The following is a 25,538-nucleotide window of genomic DNA, read 5'->3' on the forward strand; positions in this document are numbered from 1 at the left end:
ATTTCAGAGTTTTCTGCCCTAACAGCTGGAAAGTGACATCATTTGTTACACTAGCCTTGAGGGGAGGTCGTTACAACAGAGAAACGAAAACCATTTCCTAGGTTTTGAAACTTATTCCAGAGCTAATTTAGCAAAAAAGACCATTCCACTTTTCAAAGAAACTAAACCAACCAACAAAACAAACAAACGAAAACCCCCGGTCCTTTCTTTTCTACCTTATTAAAATTATAGGGCATGGAAACTGCCCTTTCGTCAGAAAAAAAATTTCAGGAATGTACTCTTAGGTGGACAGTTCAAACTACTGATTTTTACCTATAAGTGTTCTTTTAAAATAATAACTCCCCCATATTACAGTGCAAATCTCAATTTTTATGTGCACTGCTTGTTGGGGCTTGAGTGAATTTTTGACTTTGTATCATACCATTTGCACTACTGCAGACCAGCATTTGACCTCTACTTGGTGTTACAGCTGTGTTTGTTAAACCACTTCACCTGTTTCCATTACAGAGAAAGAAGTGAAGTACTTGGTGAAAATGTTGTTATGAAAACAGTGAATTTCATGGTGGTGAACAGGATCATCACAAGATGTGTGCAACTCTTAAACTCTCCCTGAACTTTTGGACTTGCTAAAAGAAAAATACTTACAATCAAAACCACAGACCTGAATTCATTCTTTTCCCCCCACCTTTTCTCCCAACCTTGGCCTGAACTTTTTGCGCAGTACAGGTCTCCTTGCCAATCTGAATGTTGCAGTTACAGGAGGATGAATCAAACCACTGAAATCCAACACTCCTCAGCTCTGCACGAGGGTGGAACTGGATCCCAGCTGGGGAACGGTGCTCCTGACAATTAATTACCTTTCTTCAAAGGTCATCTCTGAAGCCTGACTCTTAAAATTTTTAGTTTCTTTTGGATTTGTTACATTTTATTTGCAGTAATCACAGCCTACTTGGGTTAGGCTGTGATTCAACAAACCAATAGCACACTCCAAAAGAAAATCTAAAGTAACTCTCAGCTCCTTTTCTAAAAGACCTGTCTTGCAAGACTTCTGTGAACTGATGACGTGTTAAAACTGTTGCCTGCTGTCTGAGATGTTTGTGGTGATGCAATGAGAGTGATTCAATGAATTGACAACACCCTACTGAAATATTCTGTTCTATTGGCTAAGTCCCGTAAATGTTCTTAAGAGCCCCACCCCTGAAGAAAAGTGCAGTTTTGGTTGTCTGCCCTCCATACATAACTCATGGGGAGAGTTAGGAGCTTTGGGATGTGATCCCAGAAGTCAGCTTTGGCGAGCTTTGGCCAGCTCCCACCTCAGCAGAGAAATCCTGAAGGTGAAGAGTTAATTTAGGCTGCCAATGTCACATGCAGGCTGCTATTAAGAGGTGTCCTAACTGCTTTGAACAGATAACCAGACCTCTCAGACCTCTCCTGAATAATGCAACATGGGCTCCAAATCAGCAGCTGGAGCTAAGTAAAGTATGTCTAGAAGTCAAGGGGGCTGTTGTACCACCTCCAACTGGTAGTCCAATGTGCTCCAAAAACTTAAAAGCAAAACACAAAGCACACATGGAGCTAAGGCCACTTTGGGTTTTGACGTAGCTTAGCAAGTGTTTATAAAATTATACACTTGGTTTTAGGTGCCCAAATCCTACCTGTCTTATTTTAGGTAATCAGACCTCTGGCTCTGACCTGGAACCTTGTCCTCTCTCCCTCGTGCTCTGAGGTTACTGCTGTGAATCCAGCCCTGCTAATCTATCCCCTTCTCTTTCAGCATCAATGACTGTCATTGCTGTAAAGGCTGTGTCCAGTATGATAACACTATCTGTGAAGGGGAAAATGCAGCTAACTTATTCCATTTTCTATGTCATGGTTGCTTTAATGGCAAGTTCTTGTGCTTTCCAAGTCAAGTAAGTGACCTTCTGCTTATCTCCTAACCTTCATACACATTTTATTGCTGGGTATGGCAGTGTGGTAAAATATGTCTTACAGCTGAACAGAGTGTCTGTTTCCTTTATGCCTGTCCCTCTGCTTCAGGTGCTGATAGCATCATTCAGTAATCTCATCTAGACTGCTCCAGTGTAAGCCTGAGTATTTACTTGCATGATTATTTTCCAGTAGAAGAGCCAACCCAGCTTTTTCATGGCAGAACATACCATTCCCATGTGGAATCAGAAAGTCCATGCATTATTATGCAGTGACTCTCCATGGCTGACTCAGGAACTCCCCTGTAGCAGATTATAGAGTGATTTACATCCAGCTTGTCTTCACTGGAAGAACAGCTCTGGGCATTTAAAATAGGAAATAAGAGCTTGGTAGATAGGAAGCTTCTGAATTAACCTCCATCTTTCCAGTTTTTTTTTATTTCTTTTACCGGGCCAAAATTAAAACAGAAGTGAAATGTGCCCATTTCATTCCCTGGGCTGAGTGCCTTTCTCTCTTCTCTCTTGGATGCATTTTCTAATGGGGACAGTACTGTCAGAATAAATTTTTCATTTTATTTGTTTCCTCATTTTATTTGATTGTCATGTGTTAGCTCAGAACAGCCTGTGCTGGAACAATCTCCTGGATCCAGCGCTGGGCCTTGGTATCATTGTTTTAGTTCCTGTGACCAAGTTTGTTGCAAATGGGAGAAAATAATGAGGTGTTTTCAATGACTTCAAAATCCTGACTATCCTGTGGATATGTAGGATTTCTTTATTTTTAAAGCACCATGGAGACTGTTCAACAGTTGCTAAAATAACTATGCAATTGCTTTAATGGCTAAAACAGATCCAAGCTTGGATTTTTACTGTGCACATATATTGCACCAGTGAAACATTTAAATGTGGTTCTTTTTATAGGTTAGAATATACTCTGAAGGCTCCTGATTTTTCTCTTTTGGTCTGAAATGCACTGTTCACATAACAAAGTATCTTCTGGTGCATCCACAAGTTCACACTCATGGTTGATCACTCTGTGGGTAAATGTTGATAGCTGTGGTCTCTGTGAAAGTGAGTTAATTGCTTTGCCTTTTCGATCTGCTGATGCAGACTGTGCAGGCTACTCCATGGCCAGTTTCTTGACCCTGCAGGTCTGTGTGCAGTGTATGCTGCTGTGGTCCTGCACACTCTTGGTCGTGAATGTGGTGAGGATTCATGTTGCCTTTCTGAAGACGACAGCAGAGAGTTTCCAACCCAAGGAGCGCAGGCTTGGAGCTATCTTCCTGGACTTTCCCGGCGGGACAGAATGTTTCTGGGGTGTGATTGCATGGATAAATATACAAATAGGTGTTTCAGCCAAGCTGGATGGAGCATTAGCAGCAACGTTGACTTCAGCAAAGTGAAACAGTTCCTACAAGAACTCACATGTTCATGTTTGTGCTGTAAATATACCCTTACACAACCTGTTTAAATTAGAGCAACTTGTCCCTGGCTGCTTGCAGGCAGCACTGCTTCCAAGAACCAATGCTGATCATAAGAAATAATACCCTAGCATTCCTGCCTTATCTGTGGCAGACAAAATTTTTCCAAAAATGCTTAAAAAAAATATCCATTGATAGCCCATGGCCAGAGGGATTCATGCCAACTCTCTTGTGTCTTGTTTGTACTCTGCAGAGTCAAACCAGAAAGTGAATTCAATACATGTATGCTAGTTAGGGCTGTCAGAGTAAGAAACAGTCACACATTGTTAAACTGACATAAGGTGGCTTAACCTGACTTAAAGTACAAGGAACCTCTTGTAGGCATGAGGTGTAATAATGCTTGTCTTGCAGGTTCTTGAATCAAGCAATGCATCTGTATGAAGCAACAGCAGTTGTGCCCATTAATTTTGTGTTTTTCACCACCAGTGCCATCATTTCAGGTTTGTTTCCAGCCTTCTGCCTCTACACAATGATGTTCTAAACATCACGTTTTCAAAAATTACTACCTGTGAACAGGAACCCGAACCAGCCATGGTTTTTCTCTTCACAAAAAGTTTTTCCTAAGTCACAGGTGTTTAAGTTCTGAAAAATAAACAAGTTCACAACTTCTGAAGCAAAATAAATGGCAGGGATGTTGGAACTAGATTATCTTTAAGGCCCCCTTCCAACACAAACCTATTTTCTATGAAAAACAATCAAATTCTAGCTCTTCCAGAATAGATATGTGTGATTTACTGTGTCTTGCTGGCTTACTAGAAGTACCTGCATTTATCCTAGCCTCATCTTGACATCCAGTAAATGCGTTTACCATGTGCACACCAGCCTCTCTGTATACGAACTGGTAGAGTAATTTTAATGGCCTGGCAAACTACTCAAATGACAACCAGCTGTGTTTCATAGTAGTTAGCGTATATTCTGTTTCAGAAGGTGGAATTCTGGGTTAAGTGAAGGAAATAAAATTACTCCAAAGACTTTTTAAGCATTTAACATTTTATTCTGGGTGAGAACTTTGAACTCAGCATTGTTAAAGAGGGACTGCAAATCTTGGAAATGGTGTGCAGCATCAGAACATGAGCAGGGAGGACGACTGAGATGCTGTATCAGCAATGAGCCAAAATGATCATGTTGTTAGAACATTTATGACTCATTTTAACACACACTGGGGGCTTTCCTGTCATTGCTGTGCAGAGTTTCTCATGCAGAGCTGCCATTAATGAGAAGGGAGTTAGCTTCACGCACAGATTGCCTCAGCACCTGTGTTAGAAGAGACCTACACTTTGTGACTGAGAGAAGACTTGTGCCAAAAAGGGGTTGCATTCCTATGGCCATATGGGAAGTTTGGCCTGGTGCCTCCTTAAGAGATCAAGTACCTATTCAGGAATGGCTTAATAGCTTTGAGACTGGATACACATGTATTTGCACCAGGTTAGTTAAACCAGTGTAGGGCTTAGAAGAACAACCTCTGCTGAATCTTGCTGGGCTACTCGTAGAAGGTATCTTGTCTCGTGCCACCCCCATCCCCAGTTACAGCCTTTGAAGACACAGTCACACTTCAGCTGCACTGGTTCACACTGGTGTTTCTAAGCAGAACTATGCTCATCAGTGGTTTAAAGCTAATATACTTGGCTGCTAATCGGGGCAGCTGAGATCCAGATACACATCTGGTTCTGTCACCTCCACTACAGAGGTGCTAATTCCTGGAAGAGGGGTGACCAGAAAGAGCTAGTGATCCCTTCAGCCAGAAAGATTTGGCAAACTTGTCTGCTGGAGCCCTTAACTTGGTATAAACATGAGGGACACAGTTAATTATTGAAAATCTGTTCCCAATTGGAGTTAAGATGTCCACATGGTCTGTTGGAGTATCTTAACGAAATCCATGAAGAACCTCTTAGCTATATTGGTATGTCTTTGCTTGTGAATAAGACCTTGAGTTTGACCTGCATAAAAACTGTTGCTGACAATGCAAAAAATACGTGCATCCGTGCAGTTACTAACCCAGCACATGTTCCAACCTGATTGACTAAATCTTCACCAGTCCCATGCAGTATCTTGAAAAAGCCTAGATTATAGAATATAGGCACATAAAGTGAACACATCACACTGTGCATTAATACCTTATTTGGGATTTTTTTGCTCCGTTTAAGCATGACACTGCTCCTGACCCTCCCAGCTGTAATTCATATCACTTGGAAGCCAGTCAAGATCTGCAATTCTTGTTTCTGTCACATTCCAGGGGTCATATTTTATCGGGAATTCCAAAGTGCAGCTTTCCTGAGTGTGTTCATGTTTCTGTTCGGGTAAGTATATCAGCCTAAAATCTGCACTGTTTCAGTTTGTACTGAAACACCATTGCCTTGTGCCTTCTTTTCTCAGTAAGAAGAAACCTGCCTTGTTATTAAAATATTATGGAAAAGCCATTATAGCAGGATAAAAAAAACACTAAAAAAAAAGATTGATGTCTGTGCTTTGGGAGTTTGGAGCCCGGTTTTGAATCCAAATATGTAAAAATGTGAGACACTTATGAACTACTAATCTCATGATGGAATGAAAAACCAGCAGCATGTGTTGCTCCAGCAGGAAGAAGAAATCACTGCTCTGCACCAAATATCAAGTTACAGGGGGTTCTTTTACGACTGTGAGACGTCTCCTCCCATGTTACCTTCCAGTTGTGTGTCTGCTGCTGCTAGGCATGGGCAACTATATGAGCTGCTTGCCTATAAGGGAATAATATAATAACTCTCTCCCACCGTCCTGTGTCAAGAAAGACACAGTGTGCCTGCAGAAGAATTCAGAGCATGCTAAATAAATTCCTGAAGAATGGCCTAGGTGTTATGAGAGCAGGAACCTTCTCCTGGCTCTCAGCACCATAAAAACTTTTGGGACAGGGGACAGTTACTTGATAATGGGTGTGAGATGGTTAAAAGCACCTCAGAGAACTACTGGAGGTGTCTTGCCACAGTGCTGTCAAATAAATGGGGCTGATAGCTACAGACATCATCTTCTTCTGCAGTTGGGCTGGAGTAGGTGCACACAACTGCTGTCTTGTCTGACTGCAGACAAAAAAAGAGACAAAAACTGGAGATGAGCAACCATGTATTTGGCAAATAGGAATTAGGAGTTGTGCGTCCAACATAGAGCGGATAGAAGATTTGTCCAACCATAGCAGTTTTTCACTGCTTCTGGCTTGCAGCTTGCCCTTGAGACACACAGTCAAATGAGAAAAACAACAGAGATGTTGATTGTCTGCAGCTAGACTGAGTTGTTAATGAAATTGCACATGCTAGAATGCTAGTTTGGATGCTCCGTGAAGATTTGCTCAGGGATTCAAATGTTGTGGTCTCACACTCACAGGCATTTGATTAGGTATATATTGCTGAAAGTGTAATTTTGGCTGTGGAGCCTTTGGAACTGATAATAAAGCTTCAGGAGGCAAAAACTAGACTGAAAGAAAGCCCAAGATGAATTTATAGAGCTGCCAGGAAGAAGTGTTTCTTTATAAACTCAGCAACTTGTATTTGGAAGTCCTTGAAAAAGAAACATGGAAAGAAATTCTCATCTCAGATGCAGCGAACTGTTTCTAATGATACTCTGCCACTGTTATTTTGCAGGTGTCTACTGTCTTTCCTTGGTGTGTTTATAATTGCAAGAAATAAAAAAGAGGAGCATTTACAAATTCCTTTTATTGACTGTGGACATATTCCTGGTACGTAGGGCTTTTTTTCTGTCTCTGTTTAAATGAGGTATCTGATAATGGGATGACCTAGGAGAATTGAGTCACAGATGTGCTCTAGTTATATTTAAAAAATATACTGTTCCGTTAATTTCTATTCCTGTTCCCAACAGATTTTTCAAAGAATTTTTCAGTTTTTTCAAAGTATTGTTACCAGTCAAATGAAAACAATGATTACTAGAGCAAAGAATGTTTAAATGGTGGATTGATGGGGGATTTGTTTTATTAAAGTTCTTTACAGAGTTCTTGTTTTTCCCTTCTCTCACCACATTTCCTTAGGACACAAACTGACAGGGAAAATTCAACCAGATTCTCACAGTTCATGCTATGGCACACTGAATAAGGAAGATGACTTGGTGAAAAGTCAAAGCTGAAAGAAGAAAGGACCTTACTTGTCAACTAACAGGAGGAATACCACTGGAACAAGGCACAGCAGCACTTTTTTGTTGAACATATTTAAGTACACATTGAACTCCTGTATGTTGATGAGTCATAGTATTATTTAATCCTAATTAATTTATCCTGTGATTCTACCAAATGGATTCTAAATATAAAGGAAGCCTTAAGAAAAACTAAATAACCATTAATGATACAGAATATTCTCCTAGTATCAATGCCTCTTGGGGATATTTTTAGAGTCTTAATTGCCTTGAAATGCAAATAGGCACAGAACAGGATTATAAAAATTCCCCTTTGAAACCCCTCAGATCTGTGTAGATGCTTAAAGACAAAGGTGGGAAATGAGAATTTTCATAAGTGACTTCAAAGTATTCTGCTGTATGTACAATTCCTTTTAAATCTGTTCCTTCCTGTTCAGGAGTCAAAGCTGTGGGCATATATACAGTGGACACAAATAGGTAAACACAAAGAATTTTGGATTATACGTAGAGGGACAATCCTGATTATCTCCTACCATCAGATTGATTCTCTTATCTTCCAAGGAAATAAACACTTGTGTGAGGAGGGGGAAGAGAATATTTGCCATAAACATAGGCACGGGGCATGTGCATACATCTGAGGTGCCCAGCCAAGGCAGGTCTAAGGAATTATGCTTGACATTTTACATCCTTCGAGAAGAGTCCTGTGCACTGGGCTCTACAACCTGTTAGCATAGTCTGTTCTGAGTTTAGCTTCTTTTTCAGCAAAAGCAGGTTTTAGTGAAGAAAGTACATAGTTCTTCAAAGGAAGTGGGGTAGCCAGGCTCCCTCTCTTGATGTGTCTTGGAAAAATACTCCTAAAAAAGAAAAGTAGGGCAGGTCCTTGTTACCACTCTGTGAGGAAAGGCTGTAAAAAACAGAACCACAAAGAGTCATGGTAACTTTTCCTTCATTAAATGGTAGTGTCTCCACATTGATTTAAAGAGCCAGAAGTGATGGGAAACATGGCAATACAGGCTCCGTATTCAGATTTAGGAGGTCTTTGTGTCCCTCAGTCCCAGACGCCCAGCAAAAAAAAAGCTTCTTCCGGGCATTCGTCGTGGGTCCACTTAACCCTGCCTGATAGTACTGATACACCTCAGCCAGCACAGTGGGGAGCAGACACATCCTCTGCATAAAAACTTAAAGTGCTCTTGAATAATGTGCATGTCTTGTTTTTGGTTTAAATTAATCTGCAGTAATGGATAGGGGCCATAGACTGTGTGTATTTTGTTTCAGTGAGATAAGAGGAAATGAGGTCTCTTTTTCTTTCTCAAATAATTTTTTATTTAATTTTAAAATAGCTACAGTTGAAGATCCATAAGGCAATTTAATTTCAAATGCTACAAAGCACGCACAGAGCTGCAGTTTTTCCTGTGGAGCAATGGCCCAGGAACTAGGGCGTGTGGGGACTTGTGAAGCTGTTTTTCAATATGGACCTTTCCCAGCTGACACAGGACAAGGCTCTGTGTCTGCACCTTACTTGTACTAGCTGCCTGGCTTGGCCTTCCTTTCCCCTCTTACAGCTTGAGTTGAAGTTTCTAAAGCTTAAATAAAAATTTTTAAAAGTACGTTATTTTCAGGTGCTTTCTCCAGGGGGTAAGAGCATGCCTCTCTCTTTCTTTTACAAGTCAAATTTAAGCTTCTTTCTAAGTCTCAAGTGAGAGTGTGTGCTAAAGATGGAAATAGGAGGCCTACAGACTTTTGTTCTATGACCTGGGAAACAAATGAGTGAAAGGGTTTGGTTTTGTTGCTTTTGTAAATGATTGGCCTTGGGCATCTTTCCGAAATCTGTTTCCATGACTCAGGAGGTCTGGAGGAGGTAATAAAGGTTACCAGGTATAGGATTTTCTCTTTAGAGTAAGAAATCAAATGTAAAAATCTGTGGCAAAAGTTATTATTTATTTTATATTTCTGTATTTCTTCCTGAACAATGTTTTTTTTTTTTCTTCCTATGGGTTTATACTAAAATTATAAGGGTTAAAATGTTGTCTTTAAACCCTAACATATTTGAAAGTAATTTATGGAGCAAAACACTGGTGAGAATTATATGCAATTAAAAGTTGTGATTTGACACGGTCTTTGAAGCTCAAGTACGTTTCAACTAATTAATATATTACAAGATCAGAAAAACTCAGTGATGAGAAGTCATTACTGCTCTGCCAAGAAAGGGACATGACTTGTTTCAAGAATCAGTTTCTAATCAATGCTGTTTTCAGATTCTGCTTGCCATACTTAGGTAGCAAACACCACAGACAAAGCAAAAGCCTTTGCACTGGAATACTAAACCGTCTCTGAAGCCCTTCTCTTTAATAATGAGTTATTTTTCTGTAACGTTTTTCCTGATATCAAAAATGTGAGCTAGATAATAAGCTGCAAAACTTGCACCTGCAGACTGAATTTTCCTGAACAGATCCTCCATGGGATATGCAGAAATCAAACCAGGGGAAGGCATGGTGGGCAGGCAGCATCCCATGTGGTCCTCCAGGCTCCAGTTTGGGATTTTTGACAGACCAGAACCAGGAGGACTCGTTTAATGCTTGTTCCACTGCTGGTCACGCTGCAGCAAGGAATGAAGTATTAACTGGCCATGGGCCTGGAAATGGGAGCTCTGGAGTAGAGCGAGGCTGTTTAATTTTTGCTGTAAAATATCAGGATGCATTTACCAAATGGTTTCAGCTGGCAAAAAATAAGTGACCTTTGGACTGGATTTGTCTATCTGCCGATGGTAGGGGCCTGGTGTTCTCCTGGCAGGCTGATTGCCTGCTCCTCCCTACAGCCCAACTTTTGGCAGCATCATGCTTTTCATGTAAGGGCACTGGTTACCTAAAGCCAAAGGAAAGAAGCTGGACATTATAAGGGCTTGAGTTTCTATGCTTTGCAGCTATGGTTTCATGCACTTGGCAAGCTGCTTGAATGGTTCAGCGCTGCTGAAAGACTCATCCTCTTTTTCCTGGATGTGAGGTCCTGTGGCTTCCTGTGAGCCAGTTCAGCTAACCCATCCTGCAGACACAATCTGTATCCTTCTTGCTGGGATAGCTCTCTGAGCTGAGGCAACTGACTGGAGAGTATGGTGGGAAGGATGTGAAAAGGAGGAGAAGGAGTGAGACCTCTCTTCTTCAGGGGGAACTATTACATTATTTCTCTCCTGAGGAGATTCTCTATACAGCAAGCGTTCTGCTAAGATCACTCTTCATGTATCACCATAACCCAAATACAGTTATGAGCTTCTTGAAGAACTTTTAAGCGTCTGACTCCTGAAGCAAAACCGTGAGCCGGAGAACTGGCTTCTGTATAGTGAGCGATATGTGGCCCCAAAGGGGGCTGAGATAGGCAGCTTGTGACACTAGCAGTGTCTCAGGGTCAACTAGAAGCCCAGACATATGTCTGACTATGAATGATTCTGAGGATTAATTTTTTTCTTTCCAATGACTGTTTGCTATAAGGTGTATAAACAGTGCTGGAAGGATGGACTGAAAAGTCTTCTGAACTCAAAATGGTCTCACTCTTGTGATCTCTCCTTCCAGCCCACTTTATGCAGGATCGTTGGTTGCTTGCAGAGAAAAGTGTTGCCTCTGATAACACTGAGGTGCAGATGATTAGGCTGAGCTGTCTTTCAGTTTGCCCTTTTGTTACCGTCCTCTAAGACTTGGCATTTTTCTTGTTGGAATTTATTGTTCATTCCTTCTGCAGAAATCAGCTGGACTGTGTTAACAATCAGCCCAAAGGAGACAAAGGCTAACTACCATAATTATATACCATATATTGTATGTGGTTTAGCTTGGCTTTTTTTTTCCTACTGATTTGAGAGTGAAGGCTGACTATTCTCTGCCTAGAAAAGCATCTCCCTTGGTGGATGGGAGATGTTTTAACCTTTTGAAGATGAGAGATGCATAGAGACAACTTCCAGGCACTTGGCTGCAGTAACCATTTAGTTGCAACCTAAAAGGAGGCAAATACGTCGCTACATATTAAGCACTCATGACCATTTAGAAAGGATCCTGGTCCTCTTGCCATGTGTTACATCTGTTCAGAGCATATGTAGCTGATCTGAACCCTTAGGCGCATAAACATATTCTTGAAGCATGCCTTGAGGATGTCAATGTCTCTTGGGCATGTACTGTCTTCCATGCAGAGCTCTTACTGGGTCCTCCCTTTAGGGAAATTAGACTGTGGGGTGGATATACACCACAGGATTACTCTGATAAGAAGATACAGTACTGCCAGAATGTTCCCATGACCTGGGAAGTGTTTATAGAGTACTGCCTTACAAGGAAGTTGTATAAACTTACAGACTTAGATTACATTGCCTTTATTTTCTGATTCCCACCAAAGTAAGCAAGGGCAGTTTTGGGTATCCACAGAAGCAGAATTATTAACACCTCAGGAACTTCAAGATCTAAATAGTTAGGTGGCTGCTGAGTAGGCTTCTTATTTAATCTAAATCCCAGTTTTGCTCTAAGGCTTGTCCAGGCCTTTCAAAGTGCATTTCATAGTACAAATCTGCAGCAGCATTTTGATTGCTCATGGACTCGGTCACCAGTGCCAGGAGAATTTGTGTCAGTTCAGTTCACAAGGTAACCATGAGGAGGACGGTGTTCAGCGGCAGACTGAGAAATCATGGTGGCTGAAGAGTTTTGCATGAATGCAGAGGGGTCCACACTACAGTGGTCTCCTGGACTCCTTGTTGACAGTGTCAACAAAGAATTTGTTGACAATATTTAAAGGAGAGCTACTGTAAAGGAAATGATTAAACGGGTGGCTCTAACACTGACTGCTTTACATGAAGTCGATATTTCACTGTAGTCCGTGGCACTAATACCTTAAATATGAAAAGTGGTCTGTGGCCATTGATGAAGGAGCCAATTTTTGTACTTTGCTAAATCACATTGGGAAAAATAGAAATGATTGATTTAAGCCTCCAGCACAAACATGCACTTGCCAGCTCTCTAGTTGGAGATTTCCATTCTTGGAATAGGCATTGCCTTGCCTAGATGAAATCTTTGGAGTCTGCTGCCAGATCTTTTGCCAGAATCATTAAACTGGTTGAAATAACAGCACTGTCATTTGTCTTCCATTTGATAGCTTGTGGGCGTAAATCCAGAGCAGCATGAACACAAGATCAGTAGTTTTCTCTCCATTTGAAAAAAAAGTTAAAAGTTTTTCCTGAGTTTCAATAGCAAGTGTATCAAGCCCCGAGCTTTATGCTGTCTAATGCTCTCCAATGCCCTCAGCCAAGAGTAAGAAAGCAAGCTTGCACTGCACAGAGCCTGCTAATTAGGCAGTTCTTACCTGTCAGTGAAGGTCACTGCTGGTAACACACTGTACAGCAATAGAATAAAACAAACTACTTGAGCTTCTATTCAGTTTTCCAAGAACTGCTGTTCTGTGTTTTATAAGGGAAAAGAGCTGAGGAATATGATTTACTAAGCATCGCAGTTACCCACGTGTTTATTTTTTTTCCAGACAATGTTTAACAGTTAACTAACTGCATGTCCTGACAATACTGACTGGATTCTGGGTGTGTGCATGTGCTGCAGGATTTGATTCAGAAGTGTGAATAACGGAGTTTGCTGATATAAGAAGGCAGCTTTATGTCATCTGGCCTGGCCTCTTTTGCAGTTCAAGTCAGGCAACCTCCTCTGAGCACTTCTGTGTGAACCCCTTGGCCCATCTATAGAAGAAGGCAACCCATCCTCTCCTACTAGTCAAAGTAGAGGAACCACCAATGCCATTAGTAATTTTTACTACCAATGAGTCATTGCTTGCTTTTGAACTCTGCCTTATGTCTATTTTAACTTGTTTGGATTTAACTTGCACTGTTTGTCTTTTGCCAGTGATTTAAAGCATTCAGTGAGTCCCTCTAGTGAAATATAGTATGATGACTTGGGCTTTTTGCTAAGCCAAAGAGAAGGAACTTTTAAGTCTCTCAGCATCAGATCTTTCTTTACGCCCTCAAATTGTTTTCTGTGGTGGTTTTATGATTTCTCTCCATTTTTCAGTATCTGCATTTGGTCAAATACAAAGTGAAAATCCGATCCTAGCAGCACGGAAGAAGTAGCACAGAACTGGACCAGACCCAGGGCACCATGATCAAGTGCTTCGCTTCCCCTCCTCTCACAGCTGCAGCCCTGCCACCTCTCCTGGGAGGTGCCTACACTTTGGTTTGACACTGTATTTTAACATTGGCTGTTTTGCACACCCAGAGATGCAGCAGTATCAATTATTTTCAGTGATTTGATGTCTGACTCATTGCTTAGTTCAGTGGTGGTCCAGTGGACCTCCTGCTCAGAGGTCCCCAGGAGGTCTGGCACAGAAGGAGACCTTGAAACCCTCTGGCCCAGGGTCTGACACAGACGTGGTGGCACCTGGCAGTTGTAGTAAGCAACACTACAGAGCTGCTCTTTCTTCAACACCTGAGAGATTTGAGAGTTCAGCGAGATTTGGGAGGAGGATGACTAATTCAGTGACTGCTTAAGGTGTGGTAAGTAAATAGGACCTGTGAGAGGTGCCTGGATGTGGGGAGTCCCTGCCCAAATTGGTTGATCTCTTCTCAAGGATGGTGATGGTGCACCAGAGAGAAAAGATGCTGATATTTGTCATATATGACAGAAAGGCTTCTGCTCCCTCTGTCCCTCACTGCTCACAACCTCACAGTGAGCACAAGTTCTGAAAGCAGCAATTTGGACTTCTCCCCTCCAAGAGGACACAAGCACCTGCCAATGCTGAATAGGACATCAAGACCCCAAGTAGTGTTTGCCAGCTGTGGCCTCTTTGGATCGTTCTGATGATAAGCCATTTGCTTGGGCTGTGGATGTCCCACCCTGAGGTTTCCAAGGCTCCCACAGGGTCCTGCTCCCAGGTGGACCTTGCCCTTCTGGTCCTGCTCCTCCCTGAGTGTTCCCCAGCCCTTTTGTGGATATTGGATTTGGTATTCATCTGTGTTGGAGGGAATGTTGTTGTGTTTTTACAGCCCAAGGTCCCGTTACACCACAGAGCAGGCACAGCTATTTTGCCAGTAGCTTTGCACTGTGAACAGTTTGAATCCAGTGCTCTGAGATGTTTGGGGTGGTTCTTCTTGGTATTTTCAAATGAACAGATCTCTAATGTCACCTCAATTAGCCTGAGATATTTTGTGGTAGAGTTCATTTGAAAAAAAAAAAGCCGCTTTTAATACTGAAGTCTTTGCAAATAAAAGGCCCCGTCGGAGGACTTTGAATGTGATTACAGTGACTCACATTTTTAATGGCTTTTTTTTTAATCTCAAAAATGGCTTTTTTCCAAATAAAATCCTACAAGGCCTCATATAACAAACAAGGGTTACTGCTCTTTTCCACACATAACGTGAAAAATATCCTTGAGTGAAGCAAACTGCAGCCCATCTGCTGTAGCTTGGCCGGCGTGCGGCACAGCTCCCTGACCATTACGCATTGCTCTTGGTAAAGCAAACCACCTGCTTCCTGCACGAGTCCCGCCTCGAGCCTCCCCAGTGCTTCTCCGAGGAGGAAACTCATCCAAACTGCTGATGGGAGATGACAACCTTGGCATTCCCTTTCGCTGCATTTGTTCTTATGCCATTTGTTGTTCACTCAAGTGCTCCGTGGACTTGCGTCTTCTTTTCCATCCAGGCTAGAAAAAGGCAGGCTGTGCCAGAGATAAATAGACTCCTACCTTCCTGTCTATGGCACTCCTTTAATCTCCAGCTGCAGTCAGCAAAGTCTTCGTTTGGGAAGCCAAAAGGGCACCCTTGAAAGGGAAGGGAAAGGAGAGAAGTCTTGGGGCAAGTTTGCCAAGGAGTGATCTGAATGTCAGCCCCCTCCTCCCTGATTCAGGGTCTGATGATGCAGATGGTTAACTGAGCTGAGCTTTTCATGTATCCCACTTGGGTCAAACAAGTACTAACATGAATTCCAGAAGCATCCTGGACATGTACTTCCTAGACACATTTCCTAAACACTTATAGCACAGACAAACTGTAATTTTGCAAAGACTGTGATGAGTAAAAAATGGCATTTCCCCCAGCTGCTTGCCATCAAGCTGCATAGCTCTGGCAGCTGAACGGACCAAAGCCAACGCCATTACACAGCACATGTTGAGTATCCTCCCATTGCCTTCACTGTCGGTGAAGGAAGAACTCCATTAATCTTGTTCACTGCTTAAAGCAGATTAGGCACCATCTGCATAGCCCTGTCTACCAGCCTCACCAATAGGGTGCCCTGAAGTCCTGGGCATGGCTTCAAAGGATGCGGCACTGTACGAAACAAATGGCTTTCTATGGCCTAAATAAGGTCAGGATTCACACTGCTCTGGATACCTCTTAGTGGTCAAAACGTTAATGTGAAGTTTAAAAGTCCAAGGTGAAATCCTTTCCGAGTCTGAACTGAAGACCATTAGCTATGTCTTCAGAAACTAGAAGAACTGGACTACTGGGGAAAGAGGACTTCTGCTTGGCCATGACCCTGCTGCTGCAATCCAGAGAGTGCTATGGTGGTACTTCATATGCCTGTCAGGACAAGATGTTTCTTTCCTCCTACATTTAAAAAAAAAATCCAGTGTTGTTGTTTTCCTAAAAATTAAACAGTTTTCACTATCTTCTTCTCTGAAGTTAAACAGTATTGTTAAATTCTCCAACTATAAATAACCATCAGCAGCACTCTGAGGTAAACACCTCATATGAAAAATTCCCACTCAGACAGTAGAAATTTGGCAATTTTATGGTCAGCTCAAAATGTGATCTTAGAGGAGAGAACAAAGCCCTCTTGAAATAGCATTATTTGGAGGAAAAAGTGTTTGTGGGTATTTGTGGTTAACTGCATACTTATGTGGCAGAGATTAGTATCTCAGTGGTACCAGCCCTATCATGTGTTTGTTAGTGTGCAACATACTGTGCCACTCAGTTCTCAGAGTGCACCTTTTTATTATTTCTTTTTTAGAAATGAAGTTGTGCAAAATGCAGTAAATATCATTAAAACTGGGAAAAAAATAGTTATTTAGTGTGCATGAATGTGTTTTCTAATGCAAAATAATATCACATCTTAAAATGTGTAATTAACCATTGGCCAAAACGAAATCACATCTTAACAATGTGTCATGTTTGTCTCCCCAAAACTCAAAGCTGTGTTTATTTTTGTTATGTTAAGTGGTGACCTTAAGCACACCAAGCCACTGGCAGAGTGAAGCTGCAGCTGGGACTGCATGAAACAGGGTAAAAGGTGCAACATGCACTTCAGTAAAGCACTGGTTAAGGTTGTCTCATCATCAGCCTACAAGAATAGAGTGCTAAAGAAATTACAGGAATGGTCCTAACTTGTTTCAACAAATGTTGGTGCTCATAGATTGCAGAAGCCACAGCAGAGTCCCTGTGTTTTCTGTCAGCTGCTTAATAACTAACAACTAAACTGCTGGTGTGAGCTGGGGGCTTACTGGGAGGCATTCTGACTCTTGCCTTGAGCCTGTACTTACAACAAATTGTGTCCCAGCATGGGTAAGAGACAGGAATCCTGAATTCCTGGGTACTTATGTGTAGGGCAGTGTTTTGGTTCTTTTTTCCAAAGAATCAAAATCAGGTGAAGTAGGTATAGCTCTTAAACCTGGCTCCCTCCTTTCTGGAGCAACCACCCCTGTTGAATCTTCCCCATTCCCTCCAGTTGCCTTTCACAGCAGAACTTTAGGGTATTTCTGTGTTCCCTGTGATGGAGGAGGCATCAGCAGTCAGGACACCAATCTGACTCCCCTGCACACATTTTGTGTCTGGCATCTTCTGCTTAGAGTGTTGTCCTGAATCCTTTTGGGTCAGCTTTATATGCAGCATTTTTGAGTGTTCAGCAGCATCTGGGTAGGGCCTGTGGGTGTGTATGCAGTACAAATAATTCACTTAGATAAAAGGCAGCTGTAGAAGCCCAGAAGATAAGGGGCTAATGTGTATGGCTCAACATTCTGATAGCCAAATAGCCGTGGAGTCAACCAAGGATTGTTGGTAATAACCATGCCTGTGAGAAAGAACAGGATGTGGCTGGACAAGAGGACCATATGGAGGTAGGGCAGCACTTTTCTGGGACAAGTATCCTTGTTCTGGCTCCTGGAAATAAGCACAACACAGTACAGTGCAAGCACAGCAATGAGGTCAAGAAGCAGACGTGGACTGTTGACCAAAGGTCAACTCAGAAGAAGGGGATCAAGACCACCCAAGACCCCAAAATGCTCTGACTCATTTCCAGAAAGGTCTGAAAGAACAAACTGCGCATCATGATTAATTTGGATTAAAAGTGATAAATGTAGCTCCAAGGCAATTTCTTTTTGACCGCAGGCATCATCGAATCTTCCCCTTAAGGTGGGACACCACAGCAGCATGAACAAAAGAATAAATAAGCTTACATGTACCATAAAAATGTGTCTGGAGTTACAAAGTCTCCAGCAAGCTCTTGTAAAAGTAAGCAATGGAACAAGGTTCCAAAAAGCTTTACAGTAGAAACAGTGGGAGCAAGAAACCTAACTAGTCTTAGGGTGGAGTCTGCAAAACGTATGATGTGTTTGTTTGCAACAGCACAGGAGCCTCTGCTGTGAAGGTCACTCCCTGTCCTATGCTCCACAATCTGATATAGCTGTTAAATTCAGTCTTGGCTTCCTGCAACAATAAAGTTGCAATGCTGTGAGGAAGGGAAAAGACCTGCATTTGAATGGAGGCTATGCAGAAGCTGAGATATTCCAGGAGCGATATTTATACTGGAAAGGTCAACCTGGCCTACTGCAACAGTGATAGTAAGGGCTTCGGCAGTATCTGTGGTGGTGTCCAGTAGGCAAAAGGAGTGCAACAAAGTAATATTAACCTGCTGGTTTTATTGTTAGCACTGTTGCACGTAGTATGCTTCATTTGTGAGTATTAAGCACCTGATGGAAGACGGAAGCCTGATGCGGCAATCTGTCATTGACTCTAAAGAGTACAGAGAAGGCATGAAGACTTTGTGTCTTCACAAATAAATGAAATAGTGGACACACTTCTCCAAAGCAGTGGTTCTCCATGCTCCCTAATCCAAAGTTCCACCAATTTTTTTGGAGGATTAAGCTGCAGACTGCTTGATCAGTCTTAATGCAGCAGTCTTCATGAAAATCAACTGAAAATTAGGCTGCCCTTTGAAAGTTGAGGCAGCATGTGTGTGAGGGTTTGAGCAGTTTTGGGGTGAGGGAGACAGTGGGAAGAGTTCCTTTCTTTTAGAATAATCTCAGATACCATTCTCTGAAGTCCTGCAGACAAAGAGTGGCCCCCAGAGCACGGGTTGAGAAATACTCTCCCAGGGACACAATAACATCTGAGCACAGAACTGCATTGTTCCCTAAAGCTGCCAAGTTTGCCAAGGATGGCTTGGAGAGCAGGGGGTGGTTAGACCTCTCCACTGTTATTCACAGCTTTAACTTACAGCAGAACAGAAAATAGCACTAATTGTTGTCATAGTGAAGGAAATGTTTAAACTCAATGCAAATGTAATCCATGCTGTTCTGCTGCAAGCAGGTGTGGAAAGTTGACGATGGAAGATCTGGGTATTCTCATGAAGTAGAGCATGATATCAGAGCTGATACATTCAGCACCTTGTACCTTCTGACTGATGTCTGTGATGATCAGAACACGCAAGAACTGAGAGGGAGTATAGATCTAAAGGAAAGTTGCATCAGCAGCCACAAATGAAGCAACATCCCAAGAAAAAAAGGTGAGTGGGCTCTAGAATACATGGACAGGAAATGTGTGGACCCCTGAAAAGAGGCAGGTTTCCAATGGGTTTCTTTAACTTTCCAGAGTGAGGAGTAGCCTTTTCAGAGCCTGGAAACATTTTCTCAGTGCATAAGAGATGTCTCAGAAACTAGACATAAAAGGATAGTCAGACTAAAAGCAGAACTCCTTTCTCATCAAATTTCCTTTCAAATACTAATAAAATGCAAATATTGAAGTCTTCTCTACTTACAGTGGTCTTGATTTTCTGTTCTTTTTGAGGAGCACTGAAGAAAGGTATCTCCTTTCCCTTATTCTGTAGGAAAACAATAAAGTTACAGTAATCTGAAAAAATACTGGCATTAACTCTGAAAAAGGATAATGCAGAATTATATCAAAGAAAAAAATAAATTTTTGTTACAGTATAAGATATTTGAATTCCTCCAAATGAGTAGCACATTTATTATGAATGTCAGAATTTCCAAAGGTAACCTTCATTAAGTCGCTTAAAAAGTCAACCATCAACACTCATGTGGTTCAGAGTCTGTAGAGCAAAACCAATAATTAAACCAGGAGGCCGTTCCTTTCTCTCCCCATTGCTTTCTTTCTTTAAACAAGAGTACACGTGCATGTGTGTGGGTCTGCGTGTGTGTAAAACAACAGAAATCTAGCAAAGAGCAGGACTTGCTCGTCTCTGCATTTGCTGACTCCAAAATATATAATTCTGAAAAGTTAAAAAGTCTTGCTTTTCCCATATTATCCCCCTACAGGAAGAACGTTTTTCCTGCCTAAATCATCACTTAAAACCTTTTAAGATTAAAACATGACTAAATCTAAACCTTTTCATTTGGAACAAGAATTTTCCAGCAGGTTTGATCATTTCGCTGTGATCATTTCGCTTCTATGAAGTTATTTGCAAAGGAAAAAATAAAGATTGTTATAAGTGATTTCAGTTTTTTTCAAAGATTACTTTCTTGATAATGTTATACAATAAGCCCCTAAAAGCTGCTTTATAGGCCAGCTCCACAAGACAAACAGTGAACAAATTGGTCTGGGCAAGGAAAGCTTTCCTAAGATAATTAAAACAACTTGTGCCGGCACTGTGAGAAAGAAGACAGCTTTCAAAATATTTATTTTCAAGCTAAAATACAAGTCCCAAGCCTGAGTTTGAAAAGCAATTGAAAGATCATTGGCCCTGGCAAGGAGCTGATGCGCAGTGGGAGGTAGGTGGGCCAGGCTGTGAGCATCACGCAGGTGGGACTGGGGCCAGCGGGTCAGCTGAGAGGGTCCTGGGAGGAGGTGGGCAGGGACTTCTTTTCTTTGGCATGTTCCCCCGGTCTCAGAGGTGCATCCTCTGCCAGCTATCTCACAGTCCCTGCTCACACGAAGCTTCCTGTTAACCCGCCACAGCACCTTTAGTCTCTCAGTTTGTTTCTCTCTTTTGGTTCCTCCATCCTGTGGATGATCATGCTGCACAGCTCCTCTGCTTCTCCTGCGTCTTCTGTGGACAACTCCACTGTTGACATATCTGAAATACTCCTTTTTTTTGCCAACGTATCCTTCTCCTGTTGCTTCTCTTCATGTTGGCTTCATGTAAGTTATTTAGGCAATGATTTATATGCAAACCCAGGGTGAGAACAGAGGCCAACGTATTGAAAAGGCTTTGGTCGTAACCTCACTTTCAATCCCTAACTTTAAGATAGTGTTGCCTCCTGGTTCCAGATTTCCCGGTGTTGCAGCTGCCGCAACTCAGTGGTTTTGTTTATTCTTCAACATTTCCTTCACAAGAAGAAAGAAAAGTTCAGCCATTACTGCATGAGTGGGAAGTGAAGAAATAAACCCCTCTCCTCATTAAAACAATATACTCAGACCTTTTCCCTGCCTTCCCCCACCATCCAAGTAGGACTTCAAGCAGAGCGCAATAACAGGCAGTGATTATTTGCTGTGGAAGTATGTTCATGGAGTGCAACACAAGGCTACATCCCAGAAGAAATTTTTGTTGTTGATTGGATAGTTACAAGGATTTGGAAATCACCTAAGGAGCATGGGAAGGAGGGTGTTACTGTCTCACTCACTCATTAAAACTGCACCTGGTGCATTTCTATGCAGCAAACCACCACATGCAGGACTGCATCTCCAGAAGTAAACAGTCTGAGGAAGCCAAGGATCTGGAGAGAAGGACAAACCTCATGCCCAGGGTGAGCTCTTGCAATCACAAAATTGAACAGTAGTGGTGTCCCCTATAAGCCTCAGCCTGGGACATTTGGCTGTCTTCTCATTGCACTTCACCAAAGTTGTGGGTTGTCTCCTGCTCACTGTGTAAGTTCTGCCTGTGTCACCTGCACGGGCTGTTGGGCTACAAAGAATGCAGTGTGCTCCGAAAATGCAAACAAGTTGGACATCTAACTAGAGAACATGGCAAAGTGGACTTAAGGTTTGAAGATCCATTTCTCTGAGAACTAGGGAATAATAGAGCCCAATAAACAACATAAGGGTACAGTAATTACTGGCCATCTCTTCAGAGAAACCTGCAGAGAAAGTGACATCTTTAGACAGAGATTATCTCTTATTTGTGTCTCTTGCTTTCTTTTGGCTAAGAGTGGCATTTTTACTTAGCAGATACCTGATTTGTCCTCAGTGCATTTTGTGCTACTAAATGGCATTATTGCAACCGGAGACAGCACAGAGTAGTTTACCCGAATTGTAAGGGTAAACACGAGGGCAACATATCCATGGTTGCTACTGCTGACAAGTTAATGTTCCATTAAAACCAGATTTAAGCCCTGAACACACTGGACACATGAGTAACCTGTACAGTTCTGAAGTTAAGAGGCTCCCTTGTTTGTTGCATAGTTAACAGCTAAGGCTTAGGCAGAGTTGTTACATCTACAGCTTCTCTGCAGCCCTTGTGGACAGAGCAAAACACAAATATAAAGTATGTTAGAGGTCTGGAGTAATATGGGAAAGGGCCAAAATGGATGGTGGCAAATAGTGGGAGAAAGGTCATGAGAAAAAAAATGAGGTAAGTAAATTTTATTAGCAGAAAAACAGGGCATGACCCTATCATTTGGCAAAGTTACAGAAATGTTAACCTTTGGAAATGCTATTAGTTCACTGCTGTTGGAAAGTTGGCTAGAAAGGCAACATTCAGGACTGACTCAGTTCTAGGGTTTCTGCTGTGCTAAGCACAGTAACACATGAACACACCTCCCTCCCCTCTCGGAGGCGTGCTTGTAAGGAACAGCCACTAAATTGTGTGTTATTCCCAATATTTTGCTACCCTAGGCAACCAACCATCAACTCCAGTCAGCATGACACAGCCTGCAAGAACTAGATAGTCTAGAATCAATTTGCTACTCCAGTTGAGTTTGATTTTATGATCTTAACACTTGTCATTTTGGGAAGGAACAAAACATTCACTGTTCCCAGGGTATGTAATGCTACTGGGAAGCCATAAATTTTAATTCACTGCTTTATTTCCCTCATGAAGAGATGTTGTTCATATGTGCTGTCACAGTTGGGGGTTCCTCTTTTTTCCTTGTCCCTTCATTAAGTTGGAACACACTCAGAAACACGACAGCTTTTGTTTCTGTCAATGATGGAAATTATAGTGAGCGTTTTGGTCTGGTTTCCTTGGACTAGGAATTATTTCGCATGAAATTTTCTGCTGGATGAGCTGGCACTCCTGGCTCCCTCTCCAAGCTCTGCCAATCACTATTTTTTTCCTTTCAGCATTTGCCTTGAATTTGAAGTTGCAGGATATAGAGATTGATGGTTTTATTCTTTAGAGGAAAGGAATCAATTCAGAGTGCATGCTGGTGCCCAAAAGAGTCTTAGGGAAGAGAAATGCTCTGTCAGTTTATCCAAGTGTATTTCAGGGCTTGAAAGTGGAAACAGAAAACTTACTAAAAATATTTGTATTTTTTCTTTAAATTAATATTTTAATTGGAAAACCCATGATAGAGTTTCCTGTAGGATATATTTCTTCATATTTGGGAAAAAATACCCAGATGTCTAAAAGCTCAGAAAAATACTTGGTTTTCATTCTTTCCTCTTGTATTTTCCACTTGAAAAAATTTTACCATGATAAAAAATGAAGGTACATAGAGAAGAAGACCCAGTTAATAGAAGACTGCCTACTGCAGTCCGAAAAAAGATAGGTGTTATACAAAGGGAAAGAAATTTAAATGATAGCAATCAAAGTTCAAAGGAGAATCTTTTAAGGGTTTTCTACTATTTTATTTTATGGGATAAAAGTATATCCTGTCTGTGAGGTCAGAAACCCTATTTAGCGCCTGTTTGAGAAGGAGACTCAGACTTCAGTCAGGAGATTGGCTGAAGCTTTAATATTTTTTAATACTCAGTGGTCTTAGCATTTTGAGGACTGAAAAGGAGGAGACAGATACTGCAACTTGTATGTTTTTTTCCAAGCTAGGTCCCCACAGATTAATTTATGTCCTTGAAAATATGCAAATTAATTTTACAAATGGATCTGGATGAGAATCAATTTTTAGTGGTCATCAGTTTAATGACCTTGCAGATAGGTGACCTCTCTTACTGCTTAATAGACTTTGAAATCCAGCTGACATGTGGAGTTCACTGTTTTCAGTGGTGAAAGGGAAGTTATTATTTTTGGTTAGATTTTCTGTTCTGATCCCTGAAGACCACATGAAACCTGGCTACTGTCCTGGGACTTGTAGTTCAAGTTATTGTCTTTGTAGTCCCTGGAGTTAACCTAATAGCCTGGGATCTTACTGTAGAAAACATTTGGAGAAAAATGAATTTATGTTGTATTTCCTGCATATTTTTGATAGCTGCTTGGCCAGACTAACAACATCCCTCCTTGTACTGTGGGACAGTAATCTTTCAGCTTTTGATGGTCTTTTACAGAAGGAAATCTGGATAAAAAATGCAGTGTTTCAAAATGAAGGCCAAAGTTTACTCAGAATAGGATCAAAGTGGAATTTAAAACACACATACAGCATAGATGTAGCCTTTTCCTCTTCTGTGGTCTTTACTACACTTCTACAGGAAAGTTGTCAAAAACTAAACTGTTCCACACCAAATGGGAGGATACTGAATACGAACTAGTGGGGGGAACCAGGTGTTCCAATCCACTTAGGTGGGGAGAGACGAAGTTTGTCTCGATCCACAAACGTGGAAAAGTATTAGGTTCTAATCCACCCAAAAGCGAGATTAATGCACAAATGAGGCCAGATGTTGGATTCCAAAATGATAATTCAACTTTATTTTCTAAAACAAAAAGAGAGGAGGGAAAGTAGGAAAACAGAAAAGTAGGAAAAGCCAAGAGAAATTACTAGAAGCACAGAAAAGTGGTTACCACCACCATGGGCTCAGCACTGGCTTGTAGATTCAGTCCTCCTGAGTGGAGGAGATCTCCACTGGGCTCTGATCTCTGGTCTTTTGTCTTCTATCCCCAATCTCCTCTCTGTCTTCTGCTGTCTCTCATCCTTGTCGATCTTCTTCTATAGTCTTCTCTTGTGATCTCTTGTCCTGTGCTCTCTCTCTGCAACCTGTTGGGCACTTATATGCCTTTGAAGCAACTGCAGGTCTCACAAGAAGTTAATTTCGATAGAAACACACCACAGTAGGGTCTGGGTGCTCATTGGCTGATTCATTGATATCCAAGAAAAATTCGCCTGGTATACCTTATTTGGTAGAGTATATTTAGTTGAAGTCCTTACCATGTAATAGTTTTTTAATTAAAGAGATGGTTTTTTAATTAAAGCAACTTGCCTTTTACAGTTTTTCAATTAAATCTTTTTGTTTCATGTCTCAGGCAATGGCAAAGCATATATTGTTTTTTACACCAGGTTGGATGGGGCCTTGAGCAGCCTGATCTAGTGGAAGGTGTACTTTCCCATGGAATGGGGGTTGGAACTAGATGATCTTTAAGGACCCTTCCAACACAAATCATTTCATGTTTCTATGATTTTAAAGCTGTATCAAGCCCCTTCCGCTCCTCAGGCAATCAAAGAAAATTATTTACTCCAAGGGAAGTAGAGATTTAAATGTATGTTCCTTAGAAAGCCTCTTACCCTGTGTGCCACGTTTGCCCATGTGCAAACACTTGCACAGCCACATCTTTTAACATCGGTGAGCTCTTGCTTTACACCAGTGAGTTGTACAACAAAAAGAGGTTGATTGCATATGATGTGAGAAACAAGCCTTCAGGCAGGGAATTGCTATTTTGGGATATTTCTGGCTTTGGTGGATAATCCAAAAACGGAGTAAAACTAGTCTTCTACACATCTACTAACCTAAAAA

The 25,538-nt window shown here is 41.6% G+C and overlaps 1 protein-coding gene across 1 annotated transcript in view; it reads left to right on the forward strand.

Annotated features, from left to right (window-relative positions):
• Positions 1-7,863, forward strand: part of NIPAL2 (NIPA like domain containing 2) — a 46,893-nt gene extending 39,030 nt beyond the window's left edge. Inside the window, exons 7-11 of the mRNA XM_027717557.2 lie at positions 1,775-1,910; positions 3,755-3,843; positions 5,637-5,700; positions 7,012-7,106; positions 7,413-7,863. Coding sequence (XP_027573358.2) covers positions 1,775-1,910; positions 3,755-3,843; positions 5,637-5,700; positions 7,012-7,106; positions 7,413-7,507 — 479 coding nt within the window. The 3' untranslated portion in view covers positions 7,508-7,863. The remainder of the gene's footprint in view (positions 1-1,774; positions 1,911-3,754; positions 3,844-5,636; positions 5,701-7,011; positions 7,107-7,412) is intronic.
• The last annotated feature ends 17,675 nt before the right edge of the window (positions 7,864-25,538 follow it).

The sequence above is a fragment of the Pipra filicauda genome, unplaced genomic scaffold (assembly GCF_003945595.2).
Source record: "Pipra filicauda isolate LSUMZ 115617 unplaced genomic scaffold, ASM394559v2 scaffold110_size2237424_pilon, whole genome shotgun sequence".
Lineage (NCBI taxonomy): Eukaryota > Metazoa > Chordata > Aves > Passeriformes > Pipridae > Pipra > Pipra filicauda.